This window comes from Balaenoptera ricei, chromosome 1, assembly GCF_028023285.1.
Source record: "Balaenoptera ricei isolate mBalRic1 chromosome 1, mBalRic1.hap2, whole genome shotgun sequence".
In the NCBI taxonomy this organism is placed as follows: domain Eukaryota; kingdom Metazoa; phylum Chordata; class Mammalia; order Artiodactyla; family Balaenopteridae; genus Balaenoptera; species Balaenoptera ricei.
The window spans coordinates 133,750,196-133,776,802 of record NC_082639.1 but is presented as its reverse complement, the minus strand read 5'-3'; the positions used below and the strand labels follow the sequence as shown (position 1 = coordinate 133,776,802).

Here is a 26,607-nt window from a genome sequence, read left to right as displayed (position 1 = left end):
CATTGTGTTTCTCATTGGGTAACTATAATAAACACACTTTAGTATCATCATCCTCTAAGGCAAATAAACTGTATCGTAAATGTAATGATTGTTACTTATTAGCTAGAAATATTTGTTGAAGGAAGTATCTTCCTGAGTATTATTGACTGTGAACACGTTTTCATGTGGTCATTGGCCATTTCTTTTTCTGTTAGGAATTGTCTATTTCTCTGCTTTGATGATTTTTCTATAATGTGTCTTTTTCTTACTAGTTTGTCAGCGATCTTTATATAAGAGAGACCCTTTAGTCTCTGTATATACCAGACCCTTTAGTCTGAAAGTATGTTGCAGATTTCTTTCCCAGCCTGTTACTTGCCATTTAACCTTGTGTATGATGTTGTATGTTCTTTATGTTTTAAATTTTTATGTAATCAAATTCATGAATTTTTTTTTTTTACAGATTCTGGGGTTGTTTGTGACTTAGGAGTAATTTACTCATCTTAATAGTTAAATACTTATTTTATATGTTTTCAGTCTTTGTAATTTCATAAATAAATGGATTTAAGGTCACATTTTCCTTTAAGTACTGCTGTGACCATTCTACAGATTTTGTTTTGTAATGTTCCCAGTGTCATTCATTTCTAAATAGTTTGTTAAGTTTGCATTTACCTTTTAACATTTTAACAGAAGAGTGTTTTAAAATTTCCTTTTATTTGTTTTAATTTCCATTGCATTATGCCCAGAGAATGTGACCTGTGTAATTTCTAGTTTGGGCTATTTATTAAAATTCTTTTATTGCTTATTCATTTCTTGTATATTTGAAAATAACATTTGCTGAGTACACGGTTCTAGATTATTTATTTTTTTGTCTTCCTGGTTTCTCCATTTCTGAAGGATATGTTAAAGCTTTCCTATGATTTTTGAATGTATCCATTTCTTCTTATAATTTGAGCAGCTTTTGCTTTATGTGTTTTGAAACTATATTGTTACATATAAACATTCATTGCTGTTAAATCTTGGTGGATTGTGCATTTTGTCATTGTAAAATCTTATTTCATTGTTTAATGCTTGTCCTAAAATAATCTCTTTATATTACTTTCGCTAACTCTAACATTCTTTTTGTTAGAATGTGCTGATATATCTTTCATCTCTCTTTTTTTTTTCATCCTTTATTTAACATTTATCTTAGGTAAATTTCTTATAAACAGATATTGGCTGGCTGCAATTTTTTTGAACTCTAATCATGTATAGTTTTTACTTTTAGGAGGAGCATTCAAACCATTCACATTTATTAAGGTAACTGATATATTTGGACTTTTTCTGCACTTGCTAGTCCCTCTGCTGGCAGTGAATGCTCTTCACCCTGATCTTTGGTTGGCTCTTTGTTATTGTTTGGATCTCAGCCTAAATTTCACCTTTTAAGAATGATTTTCCTTGACAGCCTAATCTTACTTAGTCACCCTGTCACTTTTTATCCCATCACTGTTTTAATTCTCTGCATAACATTCATCACCGTCAGGTGTTTTTCTGTAAGAGCTCAGACCTTGTCTGTCTTGTCCAAAGCTGATGCTTGGTACTTAGAACAGTGCCTAGTACATAGAAGATGCTCAAACATATTTGTTAAATGAATATTGAACACATCCTCTTTTCATTTTCTTACTCTTTGTGTATTATTTATTATAATATATAGAGATAATGATATCCATTGTATTTCTTATGTGTTCCCTCTTTTCCCTAACTTCTTTAGCTAGATTGATTATTTTTCCTCACTTTTTCCCTGCCCCCAGGACCACTAGGCAGTTAAAAATTTCCTCCCTTTCTTCCTCTTTCCCTCTCTCTTTTTAATTAACTTTATATGTTAACAATAATGTTTAAATCTGTGTTCTCTCTCAACATGCCCAAAACGATGCCCCTCCACACTACTTTTTCATTCCAGGCTCCTCCCACTTCTCCACTCCTCTCCCCACCAAGATGAGTGTGTTACTTTGCTTCTAACTCCCTCACTTTACTCTCCACTTCCTGCTGGTGGGCTTGGTGAGAAAAGTGTTAGATTCTCTTAGAATTTTTCTTTATATTATGCATTTTTCTCTTTCCATAACTGTAAGTTATAGTTCACAATCATCTTCCATTTAGATTTGACCACACATTTTATTAGATGTACTGAGTATATCAATCTCCATCTTAAGATCTTTGTTCTGATTTAATTTTCTTTTTAGCTGGTGTAATTCCTTGAGTAGTTTCTTCAGAAAAGGTAAATGGGTGTTGTATTTGCTTCCTGCTTTAACAAATTACCACAAACTTAAAACAACACAAATTTATTATCTTATAGTTCTGGTGACCAGAAGTCCAAAATGGATCTTGCTGGGCTAAAATCAAGGCACTGGCAGGGCCTTGTTCCTTCTGGAGGCTATAGGGAAGAAGCCTCTTTCCTTGCCTTTCCCAACTTTTAGAGGTTGCCTGACCTCTTTGCTCATGTCCCTTCCTATATCTTTAAATCCAGCAGGGTGACATCTTCCAACCTCTCTCTCTCTCTCTCTCTCTCTCACACACACTCACACACACACACACACACACACACACACACACACACACTTCTGCCTCTCTCTTTTTTAAGTACTCTTGTGATGACTTTGGGCCCACTATATTGATCTTCCCACCTCAAGATCCTTGATTTAATAATTTCTGCAAACTTCCTTTTACCATTCAAGGAAACATATTCACAGGTTTCGGGGATTAGGATGTCGACATCTATGGGGAGCCGTTATTCGGCCTACAAGTTGTGTACTGTTGGAGTTCTTGCATGCTGAAAAGGTCTGGTTTTTGCTCTTCTTCAGCCTCCTTTTGGAACTTTATATCTTCCCCTTTTGGGGAGAAGGTGAGACATTCCTCATTTTAAGAAAAACAGTTGTATCTTACAAGGGAAAAGTATAAAGTTGTCTTTGTTTGGAAGTTCAAATAAGTGTAGAGGACTATTCGTAGGCCGAGTAGCTGTTAGGTGGACTGTGCCAGTTCATAAACCCTTGTCTGTCAGCTCCAAACCTACCTTCTATACTCTTCTCTCCGATGCTACAGTTGGACTCTGCAGCTACACTTCTCCTTTGCCCCCAGCTGCTTCTTAGGTTCTGCTGATAGAGAGAGACTGGAAGGCAGGGGGAGGAGGAAGGACTTGCCCCTCCCTGATTGCCTGCATCCCTCACTCCCACGCCAGCTTCGGTGACCTCTCTACCTTGTGGTCAGTCAAAGGATTCCGGGCTTATAAGCATTTTCTTGGAAAGTCTGCAGTGTGGTTCCATATCTTTTAGCTTCCAGTGAAGCACCTGTAATTACTCTTCCCTGTGTCTGGAAGCTTGGACTTAAGAAATTTCACCAGGATAGAACTTGTTTCATTACTCTGCCCCTGACAGTTTGTAAGCCCCTTGGAATCTAAAAACTCAAGTCTTTTTCTTTTTTTGACAGAGAAATCTTTTGGAAGATGATTCAGATGAAGAAGAGGACTTTTTTCTGTAAGTTTTTTGTTTTTTTTTTTTACAGCTTTATTGAGGTGTAACTGACATACAATAAAATACATATAAAGTGTACAATAAGAGTTTTGACATATCCACTGTACACCTGTGAAATCATCATGAAATTCAAATAATGAACATAGCCATCACCTCAAAAGTTTCCTCAAACCTCTTGGTAATCTGTCACTCTCCCAGTCCCAGGCAGCCACTGATCTGCTTTCTATCACTGTAGTTTGTATTGTCTAGATTTTTTTTTGGAAGTGGAATCATACAGTATGCCTCTTTTTTTTACTGGCTTCGTTCACTTTGCATAATTATTTTGAAATTCACCCATGTTGTCGCATGCATGAATAGTTTGTTTCTTTTTATTTCTGAGTAGTGGTCCACCGTATGAACATACTGCAATTCATTCACCCATTCACTTATTGATGGATATTTGGGTGTTTCTAGTTTTTAGCTATTACAAATAAAGCTGCTATAAACACGCATGTACAGGTTTTGTGTGGACTTATGCTTTCATTTCTCTTGGGTAAATAGGAGTGGAATGGCTGGTGTATGTTTACAGCTGTTTCCCAAAGTTGTGTACCACTTTATACTCCTACCAGTACTGTATGGGGGTTCTAGTTGCTCCAGATCCTCATCAGCACTGCATATGGTCAGTCTTTTAACTTTAGCCACTCTTGTGGGTGTATAGTGGTATTCCATTATGGTTTTAATTTGCATTTCCGTAATTACAAATTATGCTGAACATCTTCTTTTGTGTGTATTTGCCATCCTTATATCTTCTTTTTAAAAAATTTATTTATTTTATTTATTTATTTTTGGCTGTGTTGGGTCTTCGTTGCTGTGCGTGGGCATTCTCTAGTTGCGGCGAGCGGAGGCTACTCTTTGCTGTTTCGGTGGCTTCTCTTGTTGTGGAGCATGGGCACTAGGCTTGCAGGATCCAGTAGTTGTGGCATGTGGGCTCAGTAGTTATGGCTCGTGGGCTCTAGAGCACAGGCTTAGTAGTTGTGGCTCACGGGGGCCTAGTTGCTCCGTGGCATGTGGGATCTTCCCGGGCCAGGGCTTGAACCCGTGTCCCCTGCATTGGCAGGCGGATTCTTAACCACTGCACCACCAGGGAAGCCCCTTATATCTTCTTTGATGATGTACATGTTAAAAATCTTTTGCCCGTTTCTAAGTTTGTCTTCCTATTAAGTTGTGAGTTTTTTATATATTCAAGATACAAGTTCTTTGTCAGATATATGTTTTACAGATATTTACTCCCAGTCTGTAATTTAATCTTTTCATTTTCATAACTGTATCTTTTGAAGAGCAGAGTTTTGATTTTGATGAAATTAGTTTATTAAATTTTTCCTTTCATTGTTTTTGTTTATTTAAGAAATCTTTGCCAAACCCAGAGGTTCTAAGATTTTCTTCTTTGTTTTCTTTCAAAAGTTTTATTGTTTTGACTTTTAACATTTAGGTCTATAATCTATTATAAGTTAATTTTTTTATATATGGTTGAGTTAAGGGTGAAGGATCATTTTGGGGGGGCCGGGGAGCATATGGCTATCCAACTGTTCCACCACCATTTGATGGAAAGATTATCTTTTCCCTGTTGGATTGCCTTGATGCTCTGTCAGAATTAATTAACCTGGTCAATCCTTTGCAGTTTTGATTAGAAAGGGCCTCGGTTTTATTTTCAAAGTCAGGAAGGATGACATATTGTTGCAGGAGTTTTCTCTGGAGGCTCATGCCTCCTGAAGGGCATGCCTGGGAGGAAACATTTACCTCCCACTTTGCTATAATGTTGTGGAGTTTTTTATAGAGGCTTTTTTTTTTTCCAAATAAAAAACATTGTATAAAACATTTAAAAAGTAATTGACAGCCATGAAGCAATTGGCAAAAAGAGCCTGCAGGATGGAAATCAATCCAATAACAGGAAATAGTATCATTTTTGGCAGGAAAGTCAGATGAAGTGGGAAGCTAATTTCCTACAGGTAACAAGGTTTCCAGAGTCAAAAAGCTAATTGCTCATAGTGCCAATTACATTGAGAAGCCTTAGACTAGAGCAACAGCTACCTGTCAACAAAGGACTCAGTATTGAAAAGGTCAGATGCTTTGGCTAAACAAGTGATCACCCGAATGTACGTGAGAAACAAAAACTTTTCAGGCTAACTGTACACTGGAGGTTCACTCCCAAATAATGCTGTACATCTTCCAAAGGGCCTGACGACAAAACCGGCACACTACCACACCCTGTGGTTCTACGAAAGGGAGACAAAGCTAATAAAATTTCTGAAGTAATTTTCTAAAAATTAATCAACACCTGTTGATTATTATGAACAATAATCCTGTTCATAGCAGGATTATTCATAACTGCCAAAAGGTGGAAGTAACCCAAGTGTCCGTCAGTTGGAGAGATGGATAAACAAAATATGGTATGTACATACAATGGTATAGTACTCAGTATTAAAAAGGAAGGAAATTCTGACACATGCTACAACATGGATGAACCTTGAAGACATTAATTATGCTAAGTGAAAGAAGCTGGTCACAAAAGGATACATTTTACATGAGTCTTCTTATCTGAGGCACCTAGAGTAATCAAATTCATAGAGACACAAAGTAGAATGGTGGTTGCCAAGGGCTGGGAGGAGGGGGAAATGGGAAATTAGTGTTTAATTGGTACAGAACCTATTCTTTTTTGAGTTTTATGGTTTATACCTTATTTTCTATCATCAGAAGATGGAAAATTACTTAAAACATCCAAAAATTTTAATTTTCAGAGTATTAAAATGGATTGGTTTAAATAATACAACACTCGACTATAATGGAGAGATAATAATTTGAAAAATGTTAATATTTTCGTAGACTCTTAACATTTCCTTTTAGTTATGTTGCTAAGTTTTAAGATGAGTAATCAAAAAACATACTTGAAAAGTTTTAGTGTTTTGAATGGATTTTTCTCTACATCCATCCCCCAAACCAGCATTTCATTAGAGCCTAAATTCAAGGTAGTTGGACTTCTAGTGTTCTATAATTGATCATAAAGTTATTCATAGTCACTGGCACTTTAGTTGTTATGGTATTTCAGAGTTTAATGATTAAAACTACCTGTGTATAACTAAGAATTATATTAAAAGTGATAACATTCAGAAGAATTAGGTTGTGATGGCCCGCACTAAGTACCAATGCAGTACAGACATGATTAAATATCATTAGGTTCCATTAGTACCAGTAATATGTGGTTCCTTATGATAAATGATCCATGTTTAGAATTCAGCAAGTGTGTGTGTTTTCTGTTTTGGTGTTTGTTTTAATACTCTCATTAATATGTACTTGGTGTTTTGTTTTCAGAAGGGGACCATCTGGACCAAGATTTGGACCTAGAAATGAAAAAATCAAGCAGTAAGTTTGTGAGACACTCATTTGTTTAAATGATTATCATATTTCTACAAGGACCAGGGGTTGGCAAACTACAGCATATGAGCCAAATCTGGCTGCCACCTGTTTTTGTAAAGTTTTATTGAAACACAGCCATTCCTGTTATCTATTGGCTGCTTTCAAACTACAGTGACAGATTTGAGTAGTTGTGACAGAGACCTTATGGCCCACAAAATCTAAACTCTCTATTATCTGTTTGGCCCTTCACAGAAAAATTTGCTGAGCCTTGATGTAGACTAATACTACTAGGTTGTAAAAACCCAGTCATTCTTTTCATTTTCACAAAGTTACCTCTTATAGCTAAGGAGATGCAATTCCTGGTTGTTGGTTTTCTTAATTTAATTATTATATATCAAATTCATTTATTTAGCATAATCTCAAGGTCTATTTTGGTTTTAAATCTATAGCTTGATTCCCATTTTCAGCATGATAATAAAAGTAATATAATAGATTTAGTTTTCTGAAGTACAGTATCTTATTTATATACTTCCAGAATTTGTTCATATCTATTACTTATCCTAATCCATTTATTGATCTAAGTTTTATGGCTCATTAATTTTCAGTTTAGAGCTTTTCTGTATATATTGTTGATGGTAGATGGTGGATAATGCTGTAGTGAATGTATCTAATATTACAATCATATGAGTCCTGGCAAGAAGGGAGAAGGAATGAATGGAGCAGTGAAATAGGCCTGGAAACTTACCGAGCTATAAAAGGTAAACTGGAAGATAAACTGAATGGCCCAGGTTCAGGATCTAAGGAGGGGTAGTTGCTACCCTAAGTCTGGATATAGATGGCACATAGTGGGAAGGGTACTGTAATGGGGTATCAAGTTATTGATGAGGGACTTTCCTGGTGGTCCAGTAAGACTCCACGCTTCCACTGCAGGAAGCACGGGTTCGATCCCTGTTGGGGGAACTAAGATCCCGCATGCTGTGCGATGTGGCAAAAATAAATAAATAAATAATAAACCACAGTTTAAAAAAGAAAAAAGTTATTGATTAGATACTTGGGCTTTAGTCAGGTAGTGGTTGGTGTGAAGAAATAGGTCCACACTTAGCCTGATCCTAGCTAACGGATTCTGTAATACAGAATCAAGGTACCACCAAATTGGTTTGAGTACTAAATGGGATGTTTTCATTTTCTTTTGCTGTGTAACAAGTTACCCTGAACCTAGCAGCCTGAAACAGCAAACATTCATCATCTCACATTTTCCTTGGGTCAGGCATTCAGTCACTGCTTAGGTGGGCCCTCTGCAGGGTCTCACGAGGCCGAAATTGAGGTGTCGCCAGGGCTTTGATCTCATCTGAAGCTCCTGACCAAGCTCAGGTAGTTGTTGGCAGGATGCACTTCCTTGCAGCTGTACAACCCACAGTGCTTGCTGCTTCAGGGCCAGCAGAAGAGAGAGTCTCTGCTGCTTCAAGTGTCTGATTCAGCCAGTAAAGATACAATGAGCCACTTAGATTCAGACAGTTTATTACTTACACAGATTGTCAAAGGAAGAGTAGCCAAAGGTGCCAGCTCCCTGGGTTCTTGTCCTAAACACCAAAAATGATGATACCAAAATAGAAGGGTCCAGGTGGCTGCAGTATGAATAGTGAGATGCCCTATTACAAAGGAGCCAATTCTAGCCTGCAGCTAAGTGGTTTTATAGTCTGCAGATATATCCTGCAGAAAGTCTTATATGTCATCAGAACCTGGGAGGTGATAAGAAACTGTCTCATGACAGTCTCCTAGGGGAGATGGGGAGGTGAGTGGGAGGTGGCCTCAGAAGCCACTCATCCTCATCTTTGGAAGGATCACAAGGCATTCAAGGTTGCGAGGATGTCATGGCAGAGCCGTTGCCCTTCTCTGAGCCAGAGTGACTTTTCTATCCACCCACATATATACCTCAGCTGCCACTGGAGAAGAGGACTCCACTGATGACATACCTGTTTTTTCCCTGCCAATGTGCTTCATTTCCTGTCTGACATCCTTCTGCAGAGTGAGCCTGGTACTGAGTGTGGCCCAGTGAGTCTTTTGAGTATGACTTTCCAGCTGAACCCCAAAACCAGTGCCAGTTGTACAGAGTGGGCATTGCAGGATATGTCTGTGTTAGTAAGTGCCAAGCACACATGCACGTGAATGTGTATATGTGCATATTAAATTACCATAATAACGTTGGTGATCACAGAATTTTAGAACAGTTAAGGCACTGTTGAGGAAGTGTAATGGCTCTTACTCTAGAGCTGAAGGCTTATTATACATACTCAGAAGGTGGTCAGTCATCAAAACACACAAATTAACCCTTGGCACAACCCCATGAGTGCTTCTCTAACCAGGGTACGACTCAGGCGTGTGCCCAAAGTGGCCCCAAATGGTGGAGCACAACCTGCCACGCTACTTGCCCAAGAACAGATTCCTGGCATTTGTTTAGTAACTAAAACTGCGAGCACTGGTGAGTTTCTTTAAGGTGTGCTGTCACCGCCTAGTGTGTGACGTCTCCATACAGGGTGTTTTTGTGATGTGTGGATCAGCAACATTGTTGCTTTGTCTGCATTTGATTGACATGTTGATAACATTACTCCCACAGAAATGCCCAGTGTCACTTTTTTTTTTTTAATCGAAGTATAAGTTGATTTACAATGTTTAATTTCAGGTGTACAGCAGAGTGATTCAGTTATACACATATATATTCTTTTTCAGATTCTTTTCCTTTATAGGTTGTTACAAGATATTGAATATAGTTCCCTGTGCTGATACAGTAGGTCCTTTTAATGGGTTCTTTAGTATTCCAATGTCACTTTTCAGGGAAGATTTTTGGGAAAGATTTTTTTTTTTTTAATTTTTTTCTTTATTATTATTATTTTTTATTAATTTATTTATTTTATTTATGGCTGTGTTGGGTCTTCGTTTCTGTGCGAGGGCTTTCTCTAGTTGTGGCAAGTGGGGGTCACTCTTCATCGCGGCGCGCAGGCCTCTCACTATCGCGGCCTCTCTTGTTGCGGAGCACAGGCTCCAGACGCGCAGGCTCAGTAATTGTGGCTCACGGGCCTAGCTGCTCCGCGGCATGTGGGATCTTCCCAGACCAGGGCTCGAACCCGTGTCCCCCGCATTAGCAGGCAGATTCCCAACCACTGCACCACCAGGGAAGCCCTGGGAAAGATTTTAAATAGTCACATGCCTATATAAAAAATTTGTGATTCTCTTTGGAATGTTTCCTTTGCTTTTAAATTAAATAGTAGCATTATAAATGCCACTCCAGCGAATTGTAGACATTCTCTGCCCCAGGTAGGAAATCTCCTATCTATAGCCTTGGTCCAACAAGTTTAACTTTATTCCCCCAAGGAATGTTCCATGATGAACAGATACACATATATACATATATATATGTATATATGTACATATATACATATGTATATATGTACATATATACATATATATATGTATATATGTACATATATACATATATATATAATTATAAAAATACAGCATATATACTACATATATATGTATATATATGTGCATATATATATATTTATATATACTTGCAAAAATACAGCATACATTTAAAACTTTTTTTGTCAACAGTACCTTAAGAGGCCACAAGATGGGGGTGTTAACAGTGAAAATAAATATTTTCTTTATAAAATAACGGATGAGTGTGTGTTGCAGAGCATGAGCTTCTTTTTTCCTTAATGGAAGAACACTGACATTAAACACATGCTAAGCGTTAGGAACCGTGCTAAGTGTTTAAAACACACTTGTCGGGCTTCCCTGGTGGCGCAGTGGTTGAGAATCTGCCTGCCAGTGCAGGGCACACGGGTTCGAGCCCTGGTCTGGGAAGATCGCACATGCCGCGGAGCGACTGGGCCCGTGAGCCGCAATTACTGAGCCTGCGCGTCTGGAGCCTGTGCTCCGCAACAAGAGAGGCCGCGATAATGAGAGGCCCGCACACCACGATGAAGAGTGGCCCCCGCTTGCCGCAACTAGGGAAAGCCCTCGCACAGAAACGAAGACCCAACACAGCCATAAATAAATAAATTAATTAATTAATAAAAAAAAAAAAAGAATTAACCTTTAAAAAAAAAAACACACTTGTCACATCTAATTCTCATAAGGGAAAGATTATCATCTTCATTTCAAAGGTGAGAACATATGAGGCTCAAAGAGGCTTGCAAAATGACTTGCAAAGCCACATACGTAGTAAGTGATAACACTGAATTGCAAACCCAGATCTGTGTCCAGAGCCTGGCCTCTCTACACTACACCACGCGGCTTCCCTGTAGTGGTGATAATTAGAATAGAGACATCTCAGGAACACAAGTGCTGTCAGACTCTAAGGAGGATTTAAAACAATGTTAAAATGTCTTTTCTCTACATGTCTTGATATTTTCCTGGGTATGTTCTCTCTTGTGTCCTTTCTTCTACTGTATGACTCTAACAGGAAATGATATAAATCTCCACCCCCTCCTTCAAAAACTTGCTTTTTCTTTGAGTCCTTAATTTTCTCTTTCAGTTAATGACCATCATCTACATCTACTCAGTTGCTCAAATTATAAATCTAGAAGTTCTCTGCCCTTTTCTTGCCCCAACTCCATCACCCATATCCAGGTAATCATTGGTTCCTGAAATATCCCCTCCTCTTATTCCTTTAGCCTAGAACTTTCCCACCATCCATCACCTTTTTTACTCTGCCCAATTCACTCTTAACCTCTCAAAACTCAGCACCAGGATCTTGATGCCATCTCTGGTCCAGGCTGGATTCATCTAGGCTGCACGACTGATACCATGTGCTTCCTTCCATTATGGCACTTGACATATGGTAATACAATCCTAGCTACCAGTGTTCCCCACTAGACTGTAATCTTGCTGAGGGTCAAAACATTCACATCAGTATCCTCAATGCATAGCATAATAATAACTCCTTAATAAATATTTTTGAATAAATGAAATACTTAATTGAGATCAGAAAATATTTGTTGAATGCCTATTTTCTACCAGGCACATTTCACATGACCTGGGAAACAGATGAGTGGGACAATCTCTGTTTTTAAGGCATTTACAGTATAATAGTGAGGATAAGACCAACATAAAATACAAATAGAAATCAAAGTATTGTAACTGCTATGAAAATGTAAAAAATCATGGGGAAATATGTTTTCACTTCTTAAAAAATTATTTATTTATTTATTTGGCTGTGCCAGGTCTCAGTTGCGTCACTTGGGATCTTCAGTGTCGCATGCAGGATCTTTAGTTGCAACTTGCTGGATCTTTGGTTGTGGCATGCGGGCTCTTAGTTGCGGCATGCGGGATCTAGTTCCCTGACCAGGGATCAAACCCGGGCCCCCTGCATTGGGAGCGTGGAGTCTTAACCACTGGACCACCAGGGAGGTCCCTTTCCACTTGTTTTTTTAAAAATTATCCTTTATATTAAAGTAAATAAGTAGATGATTTTCTTCTCTTTTTTTTTCCATAAGAGTTGTGTTCTGGGCATGAAAATATCTTGAAATATAGAAGCACAGTCATGAGATTTTCCGTTATTTTAAGATTGAATGAGAGTTATACAGTAGCTGGATTAAGAGGGTTATACCAGTGGATAGTAATATGTGAAGGAGAAAGTAACAATCATTTATTAATCACTTGGCAGGAAAAATTAAAATGTTGGGTGGTTTCCATTAGCCATAGAGATTACATGTGTGTCATGTTGTTGAGGTAATACCCCTAGGTTTATCATAATCTAGTAAGACTTAATCTGGAATTTTATGAATTCTATTCCAATTAATCTGCCTGTATTATCCATGGAGTCTTTTGCTTATAGGGATTCTGGGACCATAACGATTCCTTCAGTTATTTTGGTTTTGTTTTAAAATCACACGTAGTATAGGTATGTTAATATCCATAATAGCTATAATCTGATTATGTGTAGGAGCTGCCGTACATTCTGTCCATGTCCACCGTGTTGCGCCTTACTTTAGGCCATTATCTCTTGCATACGATGGAAAGTAACTACCTAGGAATTTCAAGATTGGCCCTTGATAAACAATAGCTCTGCTTCCATTATAGTTAAATGGAGACCTCTACATTCTTATATCTGCCTTATAACTCTTTCTCAAGTAGCTGGATGTGCTTTGCAGGACTTATACCCAAACTGTTCCCTTATTCAGCTGTTAAGTATTAAGTGCATACTCTTTCCCAAGCAATGTTACAGGTACTGGGGCTACAAAAGTGAACAAAGTAGGCAACGTCTCTGCATTTGTTGAACTTACCTTCTAGTGGGGAGAGACAGGAAATAAGCGTGTAAATAAATAAATACTTTCACTTAGTGTTAAATGCTGTAAATAATATAGAGTAATGGGTTAGACACAGACTGTTAAAACAACTCTGAAGGTTAATGAAGTGCATTCATTGCACATTTAAGCATACGTTCCATGAGAGCCGGAATTATTGTCTGCTTCGTTCAGTATTGTTTTCCTAGTGCCTAGAACAGTACATAGTAAGCTCTTCTTAATTATTTATTGAATAAATTGCTTAAGTATTTGTGCCATTGTTCTTGTATAAGATTTTACATCTTTAGCTGTCTGCTTAGGAGTTGCAACAAGACCTCTTAGACACGTGGGGGCTCTTTCAGATCTGTGTGGGCAGAAGGCAATTCTCCATGTCCCACTTTAGTTGTGCTTCAGTTTTATACCCTTTAGTAGAATACTGTGTGAGAGGCACAGAACTCTAGGAAGCTGTGATGAACCCTGAAGTCTATGTGTGGATAATCAGTGGGTGCTTTTAACATGGGAGGGGGGGTGACTATCATCAAACATAGTAATTCTACTTGAATCTGAGGATGCTTCTTCTGAACCCGTATGTGTCTAAATGGGCCTTCATTTTGTTTTTAAAGCAAACTTTTTGAAGATATAGCTTCGTGACAGGGAAGGGATAGAACTCTTTTTCAAAATTACACATGTCCTGCCTTACTCCCAACTCACTATAGAGTAGAGGGGCAGTGAGGAGATGTGTATTGTGAAATTTTTTTAAAAGCTTCCTAGGTGATATTTGATAAATGATACACTTCCCCGACTAGAAGGAACACTTGCATATCCTTATTAAAACATATATCTACTTATAGTTGCTAGTAATCCACTTTAAACAGTTTTTATATTTTAAACAGTTTTTGAATTATAAGAACTGTGAGTTCATTTTATTTCTCCTTTTAAATATTTCTCTGGCATGACTTATTCCATAAACTAATTTAAGGTAACATTTTGTCAAATGATTGAAGCAACAGGGGAAAACTAGACATTTGTCAAATGAAGCAACAGAGGAAAACTAGACATTTAATCATTTCTATGTTTATGTACTCTGGGGGTAACTTCTGAGTGAGAGTAGGCAGCTGAGGTCCAATTATTACATTTTTGAATTTAGTTTAAATCTTCATTGAACATGGGACTTCCCTGGTGGTGCAGTGGTTAAGAATCCGCCTGCCAATGCAGGGGACATGGGTTCGAGCCCTGGTCCGGGAAGATCCCACATGCCACAGAGCACCTAAGCCCCTGCGCCACAACTACTGAGCCCACGCACCTAGAGCCCATGCTCTGCAACAGGAGAAGCCACTGCAATGAGAAGCCTGCGCACCACAACGAAGAGTAGCCCCCGCTCGCCGCAACTAGAGAAAGCCCGCGCGCACCAACAGAGACCCAACGCAGCCATAAATAAATAAATAAATAAATTTATTTAAAAAAAAAATCTTCATTGAACAGTCTGAAGTTTGGTTGGAACAGGCTCTCATCACCTGATATAAAGAAGAAAATCATATTTTCATTTTGAAGAACAACCAAAAATGTTTCCTCTTTGCTCCTTCGTGGGTGCTTCAAAACCCTCCCAAGTGTTGCTCATTGTTTTAAACCCTGTTTAAGAGGAAACTGATGAGCTGTGAAGAGTTATACCCACTGAGCCTTCGTGTCCTAGAGCATACTGTACCTTTCCATTTTGGAAACTCAATATTTTTCCTAGGCTTCTAACATACCTGGGCAAACTCTTGTTAGCCTTAGTGTGTGAACTATACGTATAGCAAAAGTAGCTTATAGCTGTGTCTCTGTGATGCCTCAATGGCCTATTGAAAAGAAAATGAAACGGATTATTTAGAGTCAAGCTATTTGACTAAGTTCTGTAGTTACTGAGCATTCTGACAGTATATTTAATTTGAAGAAACAGGGTTAAGAATAAACTATGAGTTAAATATTACTTTATTTGTATCATGTTGTCTTTTAATTGCCTGAGTAATCAAGCCCACAAATGGAAGGACTGTTGCTACAAGCCTTAAACTTAAACATTTTAGAGTTGAATAATTCTGAGAACTTGCTGTTTTCTATCATGTCTAATGAAAGTCTCAAAAACTGTAAAATTCTCAAAAGAAGAATGCACTATTTTTTAATCTTTTTTTTTAAACTAGTGTTCAGAATCAGGTGGATGAAGTCATTGATGTCATGCAAGAAAATATTACAAAGGTAATAGAAAGAGGGGAGAGACTAGATGAACTACAGGACAAATCAGGTACAGATACTTCATATAATTCTTGATGTTATTAATCTGTGTTTTGATAGTTCTCCCATTTTTCTAGCCAAAGTTGAGGAATCTTGACTTAGGAAAAATGGCATTTATGGTTTTAATGTTTTTAACTTTAGCTCCCTTTACTTTGTTTTTTTAATATACAATTTATTTTATTCAAGTATAGTTGATTTACAATGTTGTGTTCATTTCCACTGTACAGCAAAGTGATTCAGTTACACATATATATATATTCTGTTTCATATTCTTTTCCATTATGGTTTATCACAGGATATTGAATATAATTCCCTGTGCTATACAGTAGGACCTTGTTGTTTATTCATTCAGTGTATAATAGTTTGCATCTGCTAATCCCAAACTCCCAATCCATCCTTTCCCCCACCCCACCACCCCCCACCCTTGGCTACCACAAGTCTGTTCCCTGTGTCTGTGAGTGTTTCTGTTTTGTAGATATGTTCATTTGTGTCATATTTTAGATTCCAAATGTAAGTGATATCCTATGATATTTGTCTTTCTCTTTCTGACTTACTTCACTTAGTATGATAATCTTTAGGTCCATCCATGTTGCTTTAAATGGCCTTATTTCACTCTTTTTTCTGGCAGAGTAGTATTCCATTGTAATATGTTCCACATCTTCTTTATCCATTCATCTGTTGATGAACATTTAAGTAGTTTCTACGTCTTGGCTATTGGAAATAGTGCTGCAGTGAACATTGGGGTGCATGTATCTTTTTGAATTATAGTTTTCTCCAGATACATGCCCAGAAGTGGGATTGCAGGATCATATGGCAACTCTATTTTTAGTTTTTTGAGGAACGTCCATACTGTTTTCCACAGTGGCTGCACAATTTACATTCCCACCAACAGTGTAGGAGGATTCCCTTTTCTTCACACCCTCTTAAGCATTTGTCATTTGTAGACTTTTTAATGATGGCCATTCTGACCAATACAAGGTGGTACCTCATTGTAGTTTTGATTTGCATTTCTCTAATCATTAGAAATGTTGACCATCTTTTCATGTGCCTGTTGGCCATCTGTATGTCTTCTTTGGAGAAATGTCTATTTAAGTCTTCTGCCCAGTTTTCGATTGGGTTGATGGCTTTTTTGTTACTGAGTTGTATGTAGCTCCCTTTGCTTTGAATCATCTTATTGTTGTATTATTTCTTTAATTGATCAGTTGAGAATGGGAAGATTAAAAATTCATTGTTGAAGAGTTAGATTATTTTTTTCTTTTGTCCTGTTACGTTGATGTGCTTTGTATTTCTCCTGATCTCAAGGAGGATAGGTCTAATCACTTCTTTTCAAACTTATTTCACACATATCTAATATTTTTATCTTATGCTTTCTCTGATGACTTAGTAACATTTTTTTACTGACAAATGTTAGTCTCTGTTCTTAGTTCATGGCACTTATTAGGCACTCACATATTTTTTAGATGATGAATGGCTGAATGAATATCTGATTAATCCTTGACAGACTTTTTTAACCAAAAAACTTATTTAAACACTTTTAAAATATATTGTTTTGCTTCAAAATCAGTCACTTTTGATATCTTCTAAGAATCTAGCCTTCTCCGTGTGTAAATTTTTTTTTTCTATAGTTGTGCCAAGTATTTGAATTTTTAAAGAGTATTTCTACCAGAATTCATAAGTTTAGTTGAAAGCATTGAGGCCCTGGGAAGACTTCTCTTACTCTTATTGTAAAAGTGGATTGAGCAAACTGACCTGCAGCCATTTTTTACTTTTTGGTTTTTTTTTTAGAATACAGAATGCCAGAGTTTGTGGGTAGAGGAAAGGAAAGATGTTGTTTTCATGCTTAAAAGGGAATAGATTTGCAGAAGTAGAAATTAATGTTTTCTTGTCTTTGTGTGACTAGATAAAAGAATGCTGTTATGTCGATTAATCCTTCTCTCCATCCTCTATGTGATATAGAAAGCTTATCGGATAATGCAACTGCTTTTAGCAACAGATCCAAACAACTTCGAAGGCAAATGTGGTGGCGTGGATGCAAAGTAAGTAAATTGGAAGATATTGGATAGGTCCGTCAGCATATCCAGTGGTATTCAAAGACGTGAAGAAAAAAGGGCCTCTAGGTGATAAGCTCTGTGGGGAACGGGACTACAACTGTCTTGCTTATTATTATATCTTCTGAAGCTGGGACATGGTGGAACTCAGTAAATATTTGTTGAATTAATATCTTATGGGTCAGAAATAACTAAAGGAATCAAGCAGTGCCTAAAAGGATGTTTTCATGGATTTCTTCGTAGAGAGTAATCCACATTTTATTAATAATTTAGCTTCCTCTAGATTTATCTTGTAAGAAATATTAACTTGTAATTTATTTTTACTACCTTTTTGGAGCAACCTATAGCATTACATAGAGATATTTAAAAGACAGAAAGCAAGCCAGAGAAAAATATAATTTTCTGTTGGACGGGGAAAAAAATAAAAGCAGTTTAATGTGTCAGAATCCATATGGCAAATGGGGCTAAAAAGAAAATCCCACTGTCCCTCATTATTCCAGAGAAATAAGATACAGTCTTATGCCATACCACCCTCAACCTGCCTGATCTCAGAAGCTAAGCAGGGTCAGACCTGGTTAGTACTTGTATAGGAGAAATAAGATATAAAAGAAAAATTTGTAACAAGGAAAAAAATGGGAATCATTATATGCTAATATATTCCCGAAAAACATTTTATGGAAATGAATTTACTGCTTAAATCAAGTATGGCTACTATATATCAAACAGAAAAATGTTTCCCTTAAGATTTTATAGCAAATTTCATGTCATATGAGCAGATCTTTACTTTTTCCTCCTGATACTGTGTATCATTTTTGGCTTTGTTGAAAACCTTAGATATACCACATTGTTTTTAGTCTCTCATTTTCAAGTTTAGCAATAACTTTCAAAACTTGATGTTGACATATGCTAAGGATTTCTTTCAAGAGTTGCCTTGGATTTGCTTATTTTTGTTTACCTGTTGAATCCTCTTACTTTCAGAAATAGAACTTAGGGAAAGAAACAAGTTTCATTGCTCCTTTATGTAGAATTTAAATTTTCTGTTTTTCTTTAATGAATAAATTTTCTATTTCTATAGAAATTTTCTATCCTGCGGACTAGTTTGGAAGAACAAAAGGTCCATGAGCTACCTCCTCTCCCCACATGACTCATTCATGTGGCCATTAACAAAATGATAATGTGCATTTTGCCTAGCTTTTTTTTAGCTATATCTAGAGTTTCGTTTTGTACTTTACGGGGTCCACATCAAAGGAATAGTATGCTTTTAAGGGGAGAAATTGAATTCTATTTTTAATTTATATTTTTAAATAGTCTCTATTATCACTACCATTTTCTGGATTAACTTCATAATGATTATTTGGGAAGAGCTAAGGAAAGGGATATGGGGACAGAAAAGAGATCAGAGCTTGCCAGTGGCTAAGGATGGAGGGGTGGAGATTGACTACAGCAGGGCATGAGGGAACTTTTTGAGTGATGAAAATGTCTTATGTTCGACTATGAAGGTGATGGTTGACAACTGTATGTATGTCAAAACACATCAAAATGAACTTTAAGAGGGTGAATTTTATTGTATGTAAAGTATATTTTAATAAACCTGACTTTAAAAATAAGTAAGTGAACAGAATTATCCAATGGGTGGGGAGAGAGAATCAGTGAGACCTCTCTTAAGTATCTTATGGGGCTCTGAGGCTCTTATGTGTTTAATGAGAAACAGATTTTTGTCCATGTTGTTTGGAAGAAGAGAGCTTTGGACATGCATGAATACGTTACTGCCATTTTTGGTTGTAAACGTTTCCTGGCCAGTGTTAGAAACTCCGTTTATTTAAGTGTTTTAAAATTGGTATTGATATTTCCATTTAAATCTTCTAAATGTTAAGCCTAGCACAAATTAACAGGGCAAATTAAGATATATTTTTGGTAAAGTTGAAAAGCTATTGTAAAATTCCAAATTACTTTAGAAATGTTTTCAGCTTAAAAAAAAGATGCAGAGCTTCCATATATTCTCTGGATTACTTGGTCACTAAACTACTTTACAGTGTAAAGTACTTTCTACATTTTTTGTTTATCATAATTAATAATTTTAATAGGCACCTGGTATTCAAATTGGAAAGCATCCATGTATTCTCTTGGTCACTTTGTTCTTGTCATGAATGTAATGCCACTAAAATGCAGCCAGTAGTTTTATTTTAGAAACATTTCATTAGCTACTTCTAGTTGCTGTTTGTGATATTCATCAGAGGGTTCTATGTGTTTATAATAACTGGGTATCTTTTTTCTGAATGAACCATCTTTAATCAATTATCTATGAAAATGTTTGGTGAAAACAAGACTCAGTTGAATTCATCAGGAAAATCAAATCAATTTATAATTTATGCATTTTAGGATTAGATGAGGAATGTGACAATTTTATGGAGAGAGGTGATGTAGACCTAAAATATTAACTAGCTAAGGACTAATCTTAAGGTTTCGCCTCTCAACTGTGAAACTGACACACAGAATGCTCTTAGGCAAGTTATTTATTAAATGAGGTTCTTCACGAAAAATCTAAATTATATTCCTCAAAATGAAGATAAAAATGCTAAGAAGAAAGTAAGGGGAGCAAAAACTAACAGAATTCTAATATACTTTGAGAATAAGTGCTATAAAAAATGCTGCCTTATACTATATATATTGAACCATCTGTATTGGATGCCAATCTTATTCATAATATCCTGACACTTCTGAACAGAGTTGATAAAATATTGTTCTTTTCCTGGTTTTAGATTAGAAATGTGTGAGAAATCATAGACAAAAAAGATCAGGCCCATAAAGGCTTTGATTATTACTGTTTACTCTTCAGCCTTAAACAATAAAATCTAGGCAAGCCAAAACCCTCAAATTTGGGGAACTCTGATTATTACAAAAAGATGCAAATAGTCAGAAGTTCATATGAGAAAAATTTTGGAAACCTTTCAAGGAATGAGCCTGTCCAATGATGAGTTAGTGTAATGTGGTAAACAGCACAACAGATAGTCTTTATTAACAAGTCAGACATTAATCTTTCTTATGCCTTTTTGTGTGTTGTAGATAAAAGCTATCATGGCTTTGGTTGCTGTTATCGTTTTGTTTGTGATTATCAGTAAGTATTTACTGGATTATTAATTTGGAGGGGGTGTCATTTGTTTTGAAGTTCATTTAAATTTCCTTTTTAATTTATATTCAGTTGACCTAGTATGACTAATGTCAGGATTGAGTAATGACTTCTGACTCCAGTAAGGAGCTCTTAACCTAGAATCTGTAGCTCTCTGAAAATGCACATAAATTGTATGTAAAATTTTATGTGAATATGCATATGTACAGTTTTATGGTGAGAGTATATCTTTCATCAGATTCTCAAAGAGAACCTCTGTCCTACCCTCCACCCCTACCCCTGCAAAGGCAGAGCTAAGTGATTTGTTTGAGGCCAAATATGGCTACTGTTACGCTCAGGACCATAACACTCATTTCCTATTTATTTCTAACTTTTAGGTATGGCAGCTTGCATTTCATAATATTGTGTTTGAAGGAAAATCCAGATAAATTCTCCAGATGATAATTTTTGTTTTGGATTTGAGCTTCATTTCAGTCATTGAAACATAACTCTTGCCCTTCCTTTTTTTTCCCCTTAATATTCTTTTTAAAGTCAGATCATTCAAAAAAAATTTTTTTTAGTGTAGTTGATTTACATTGTTGTGTTTGTTTCAGGTATATAGCAAAGTGATTCAGTTATATATTATTTCAGATTATTTTCCATTATAGGTTATTACAAGATATTGAATACAGTTCCCTGTGCTATATAGTAGGTCCTTGTTGCTTATCTATTTTATGTATAGTAGTTTGTTTCTGTTAATCCCGTATTCCTAATCTATCCCTCCCCCCTCCCCTTTCCTCTTTGATAACCAGAAGTTTGTTTTCTATGACTGTGAGTCTGTTTCTGTTTTGTATATGGATTCATATGTATTACTTTTTAGATTCCACATACAAGTGATATCATATATTTGTCTTTCTCTGGTCAGATCATTTTTAATACCTCCTTTTCTCCAAAGCTTCTTTATCTATATTTACAGGGATTTTTATAAAGATTTGGAAAGTATCTCAGAATGACCATTTGAAAAATTCCATGGTGATACTCTTTTTAAACAGAAAAAAAGATTTTGTTCTAAAGAAAAAGTCAGTTCTCATCATTTGTGGATTCTGTGTTTGTGAATTCACCTACTAGCTAACATTGATCAGTTACCCCAATGCTTTCGGAGTCATTGGCAGATGCGGTCAGAGAAGCGAATGTTAGTGCACAGTTTCTCACATTTTTGTGTGTCTTGTTGATGCTTTTTCTGTTTAAAAAGGCCCCCAAGTATACTGGTGCTGCAGTGCTGGCTAGTGTTGCTGAGCACAGCAAGGCTGTGATGTGTCTTGTGGAGGAAATACACGTGTTAGATGAGCTTTGTTCAGGCGTGAGTGACAGCACTGTTGGCCAGGAGTTGAGTGTTAATAAGCCAACAGTGTATAGTAAATAAGGTGTCTTTACACAGAAACATGTAAAACAAGATTATGTATGGATTGGTTGTCAAAAATGTTGTAGCCAGAGGCTGGCAGGGATTTAAGCCTGTGTTTCCCCTCAGAGCAGTGGTTCAGTGTTTACTCATTCAGTGTTTGTGGTGACTTTATAGAACATAACTACTGCCAGTACCAAGAATCAACCAATGGAATGTTGAATAACATAAAGAAGAAAATAAAATCCAACTGTTCTCTTACCACACAGAGATAGCTACTATTAATATAACTATTGTATATACTTTAAGTCTTTTCCTATTAATATATAAACATGTTTTTCAAAAACTTAAGATCATATGTATATTTTCTAATAAATATATTGTAAATATTTTCCCATGTTATTAAATATTTAAAAAGTATTTTAGCTGCTTTATGCTATGGTTATGTATTAATCTATTTGATCAAAATGCTAATGTTAGACATTTAGGTTGTTTCATATTTTTGCTTCTCTATTCCCATTTGTTATCTATCATTTCAGATAAAAGTTGTCCTCATTAACTATTTTCAAAATGGACACTAGTTTCAAAATGGACACAGCTACATTTAGGAGTATTGTTTCTAACATAGCATATGAATCTGATTTTGATGTTTCTTTTTCATTTTTTTCTCTTACAGTTCTTATAGTTGTGAAATACCATACTTGATTTGATGACAGATCTTCATTAAACAAAATCTGGGACAATAATAATAAAAGACTGCTGCATAATTTAAATGAAACCCATGTATATAACTTTCAAAGCTTCTTTTTCAAGAAATTAAGAGGCAAGTGTCACTTCAAATTGGAGCATTGAGAATGTCCCATTATCTTCTTCCCTTCCAACAAAGTGTGCTTTTAATAATTATGTTTAAGGCAAAGATAACCAGCCTCGATTTTGCCATATTCCAAGGGTCTAATTTGAAACTAGATACTTGCCAGTTCATTATTTGTATATATAGTTAAACACTGATAATGATATTTCATACTGTTATTTTAATGGCATAAGGACTTGCATTTGTTGCATCAAGGTGGGGGTCAGGCTGGTGGTCAGGGAGCCTCTGTAGAGTACCAAATCATTATGCCGAAACACGTGTGTAACCATTCCATTGATATTTGCAAGATTCTTCTCATATTACAATTGCTTTGCAAGCAATTTTCACACGTTTATGGGTGTAACAAAAGCTAAATGTTGTAAATGTTGCTGCCTTCAGCTATAACTAACAACATTCCAGTAAACCTATTTTTGACTGTATAAGGGAACGTGTAGTAATTTTTTGGCATTTGGATTATGGAAATGGGAAATATAAACAGTGTGAAAGGCCTAGTATGGCATCATAAAACTGGAGATAATAAAATTATTGGAGAGTGTCATTGGAGTATTTGAAAGTGACCAACATAAAGCTAGAAGTCATGGTCTGGTCTGTTTTCAGTTAGCCTCCAATAAGGAGGACCAGTCCAAATGTGAGTAAATGAAATCCACAGGTAACTTGTCCCCTACTTTTCTTTTTGTTAATAGCTTTCCTCTTTAACTTCAAATAGCCCTTTTACCAGAAGTGCTAAAAGTAGCAAAATCATCTGCTTAGAATTTGTGGGTTTTGTATTCCCTCTTTATCTCCTGGAAAATGCATGTGATATGTACAATCCAGTGTCAAATTAGCCAACAGTAATGAATATAAAAAGTCAGGAGCCTAGCTAATCCGTCAGTCAGAGTAACCAAATGCTAGGGTCACCATTAATCTCAGTCTGTTTTTATAATGATAAAAAGTGTTGTTAACTTTAAAATATGCCAGCCTTCTTGGGTTGTTTAACCATGTGAAAGTGAACATACATAGTTCTCTAATGTGTGTGAGGAAGAAGTTTTATAATAAAATTGGAGGTTCTGCAGAAACTTGTGTACATGGACATCTTCACAATGTATATATAACTCTAAATTTGAAACAGGGTTAATAGAAAGTACCAGTATTTAAATAAGAAAAAAAATGATCCTTATAGGGTTTATTGCTTTGGTAATTTTAATTCAAAATGTGTGAAACATAGAATCTTCATTTTTTGTTTTTTTTTTTAAATTCTACAGGATTAGTACTAAGATGAAAAAATGTTCTCTTTAGAATGGAAAGAAATTTGAAGGGAAAAAGCAGATTAAGAGATATTCAAGACACCTTCAAGTCATGAAGATCTAAATATAATTGCTTAGTATTACAGTCTACTAAGAACATTTAAAAAGAAAGAGATAAAGGTCTTACATACTATGGAGTGTTTTCTCTGGTCTCTCCACTTTTCGTAAATGTCAATTACTGTAAATAACAAACATAATAAATACTAAACCCTTTGACAAAAGAGGATACCCAGGAAAATGAGCATTTTTAGAATTTCAGTAGCTAATCTAGTTCAGGAATGGGAATGTTTCAACTGAGTGGACAGAATCAGTACTAACAAACATGTGTGTCCTTGATTTGGGATTGGAACTAGACTCACCAGTGGTTAATTTTCCATTAGTTGGTATAGAAATCTGGTTTCTTCATATCTATCAATCAGTGAAGAGGAAGATTATTTCTCAAAAAGAATCCACATTTCCAGTGTTTGTTTCTTTAATAAAGTATGCTTTTAAATAAAGAAAGAAAATAAAATTTTAAAAATTTTTAACCATGAAAAATAAAGGAAATATTTATATGACAATATCATGTATACGTAGTTCTCTTTGTATTTAAATATATTGCTGCTGAGAATACTGGTGGCGGATATGTTACTCTGTTAGAGCTTTGCACTAATGGTGGCTTGGCTCACAGTTTATCATTTCATCTTTCTTGGTCTTCATTAATCCTGAGACCCTTAAAGTGGCTGGCATGTTTATGACTTTATTATCATAACCTTGGAGACATGAGCCTTCAGAAAAAGAAAAATTTGTTCAAATTGATGCCAGGCCTACCTTCCTGCCCTCCCTTAATCATTCTTTTTCTTATTCAGCTCGGATCATCCTGCACTTGAAAAATGAAGTTTCGGCACCATCAGAACTCTCATTATTTAACAGCAATGCAGAGCAACAGAAAAATTCAAGTAGCTTTGTAAATACTGGTTGATACCCAGTGAAATCAGGTCACTATTTTTATAATGCCTGCAAGATACCCTCGTGATTTATGTTTAATTACTGAAACCTATTGCCCTGCAGCAGTTTCATGATAATGCTGATTAATTAGTTCCTCCTGCTGATTATAACCCAGTAATACCTGTGGTCTTTCTTTTGGCCCCTCTATCCTGATAAAGCTCACTGGAAATTGCCCTCAGGTTTTATAAACTTGGGGATTTCTTAACTAAAGAAAAGTTCAATGTTGAAAATGGAACATTATCTAAAATGGAGGAAGGGTAATTAGTACACATCAAATACAGAAATACCTTCTGTTAGCGCTTTGGTATATTGCTTATGATAGTCTTCCTGTGCAGTCACTCTGCACTAGAAAATTATAACTTCATTTTTTTAATAGCAAAATTGGGCATCTTTCAATTCTGTGTAGCATGTGAGTATCCTGGAAATGATTATACATGTACAAACTGAGAAGAAAAAAAAAGGAAATTTCTCATCAGAACAATCTTAAACATGCTTAATGGCCTGTCAGCATTGTTGCCCACACTACCTACATCTAAATGTGTATATACTACAATTAGAAAATACACAAGAAATTGTCTTTTCATGTTGAGAATGAATGCCTTTAGAAGATGCCTTTAGAAGATGTTCTTACCTCATTGGTTGCTCCTCTTCTCCCCAGCTCAACATTGGACTGCTCCGGGATTCAGGTCTTGGTCTGAATCACACATCTCCACACACATCCCCTTTGGTAATCTTATCTAATCTTCTTATAATTTGAAATAACATTTATGTGCTGACAAATCCCAAGTTTATGTCTCCTGCTTGACTTCTGAATACGGACTTTATTCAATATTCTAGAGGACCTTGGCCAAGATGGCAGAGTAGGAAGACCCTGAGCTCACCTCCACTTATGGGCACACCAAAATCACAACTATTTACAGAGTAACTATGGATCTAGCAGAAAAGATCATCTACAACTAAAGATATAAAGAAGGAACCACAATGTGATGGGTAGGAGAGGTAGAGTTGCAGTATGGTTAAGACCCACGCCCCTGGGTAGGTGACCCACAAATGAGAGGATAGTTACAATTGTAGAGGTTCTTCCCAAGGAGTAATGGGTCTGAGCCCCATATTGGCTCCCCAGCCTGGGCATCCTACACCAGGAAGATGAGCCTCTAGATTCTTGGCTTTGAAGGTCAGTAGGGCTTACATTTGGGAGAACCAGAGGGCTGTGGGAAATAGAGGCTCCACTCTTAAAGAGCACACACAAAAATCTCACATGCTCTGGGATCCAGGGCAGAAGAAGTAATTTGAAAGGAGTCTGGGTCAGACCCAACTGCTGGTCTTGGAGAACCTCCTAGAGAGGTAGGAGGCAACTGGAGCTCACCCTGGGGACAGAGATGCTGGTGGCAGCCACTTTTGGCAGCTTGTTCTACCATGTGGACACTGGTGCTGGCAAGCACCATTTTGGTATCTTTCCTCTAGCTTATTAGCACTGGGACCTGGCCTT

The 26,607-nt window shown here is 36.4% G+C and overlaps 1 protein-coding gene across 4 annotated transcripts in view; it reads left to right on the top strand.

Annotated features, from left to right (window-relative positions):
- Positions 1-24,691, top strand: part of VAMP4 (vesicle associated membrane protein 4) — a 30,024-nt gene extending 5,333 nt beyond the window's left edge. For all 4 annotated transcript variants that reach the window (XM_059936364.1, XM_059936354.1, XM_059936334.1 and 1 more), the window contains 6 exons: positions 3,436-3,482; positions 6,825-6,875; positions 15,334-15,434; positions 17,381-17,460; positions 20,536-20,587; positions 22,654-24,691. In XM_059936364.1, coding sequence (XP_059792347.1) covers positions 3,436-3,482; positions 6,825-6,875; positions 15,334-15,434; positions 17,381-17,460; positions 20,536-20,587; positions 22,654-22,682 — 360 coding nt within the window. In that variant the 3' untranslated portion in view covers positions 22,683-24,691. The remainder of the gene's footprint in view (positions 1-3,435; positions 3,483-6,824; positions 6,876-15,333; positions 15,435-17,380; positions 17,461-20,535; positions 20,588-22,653) is intronic.
- Positions 24,692-26,607: the final 1,916 nt, after the last annotated feature.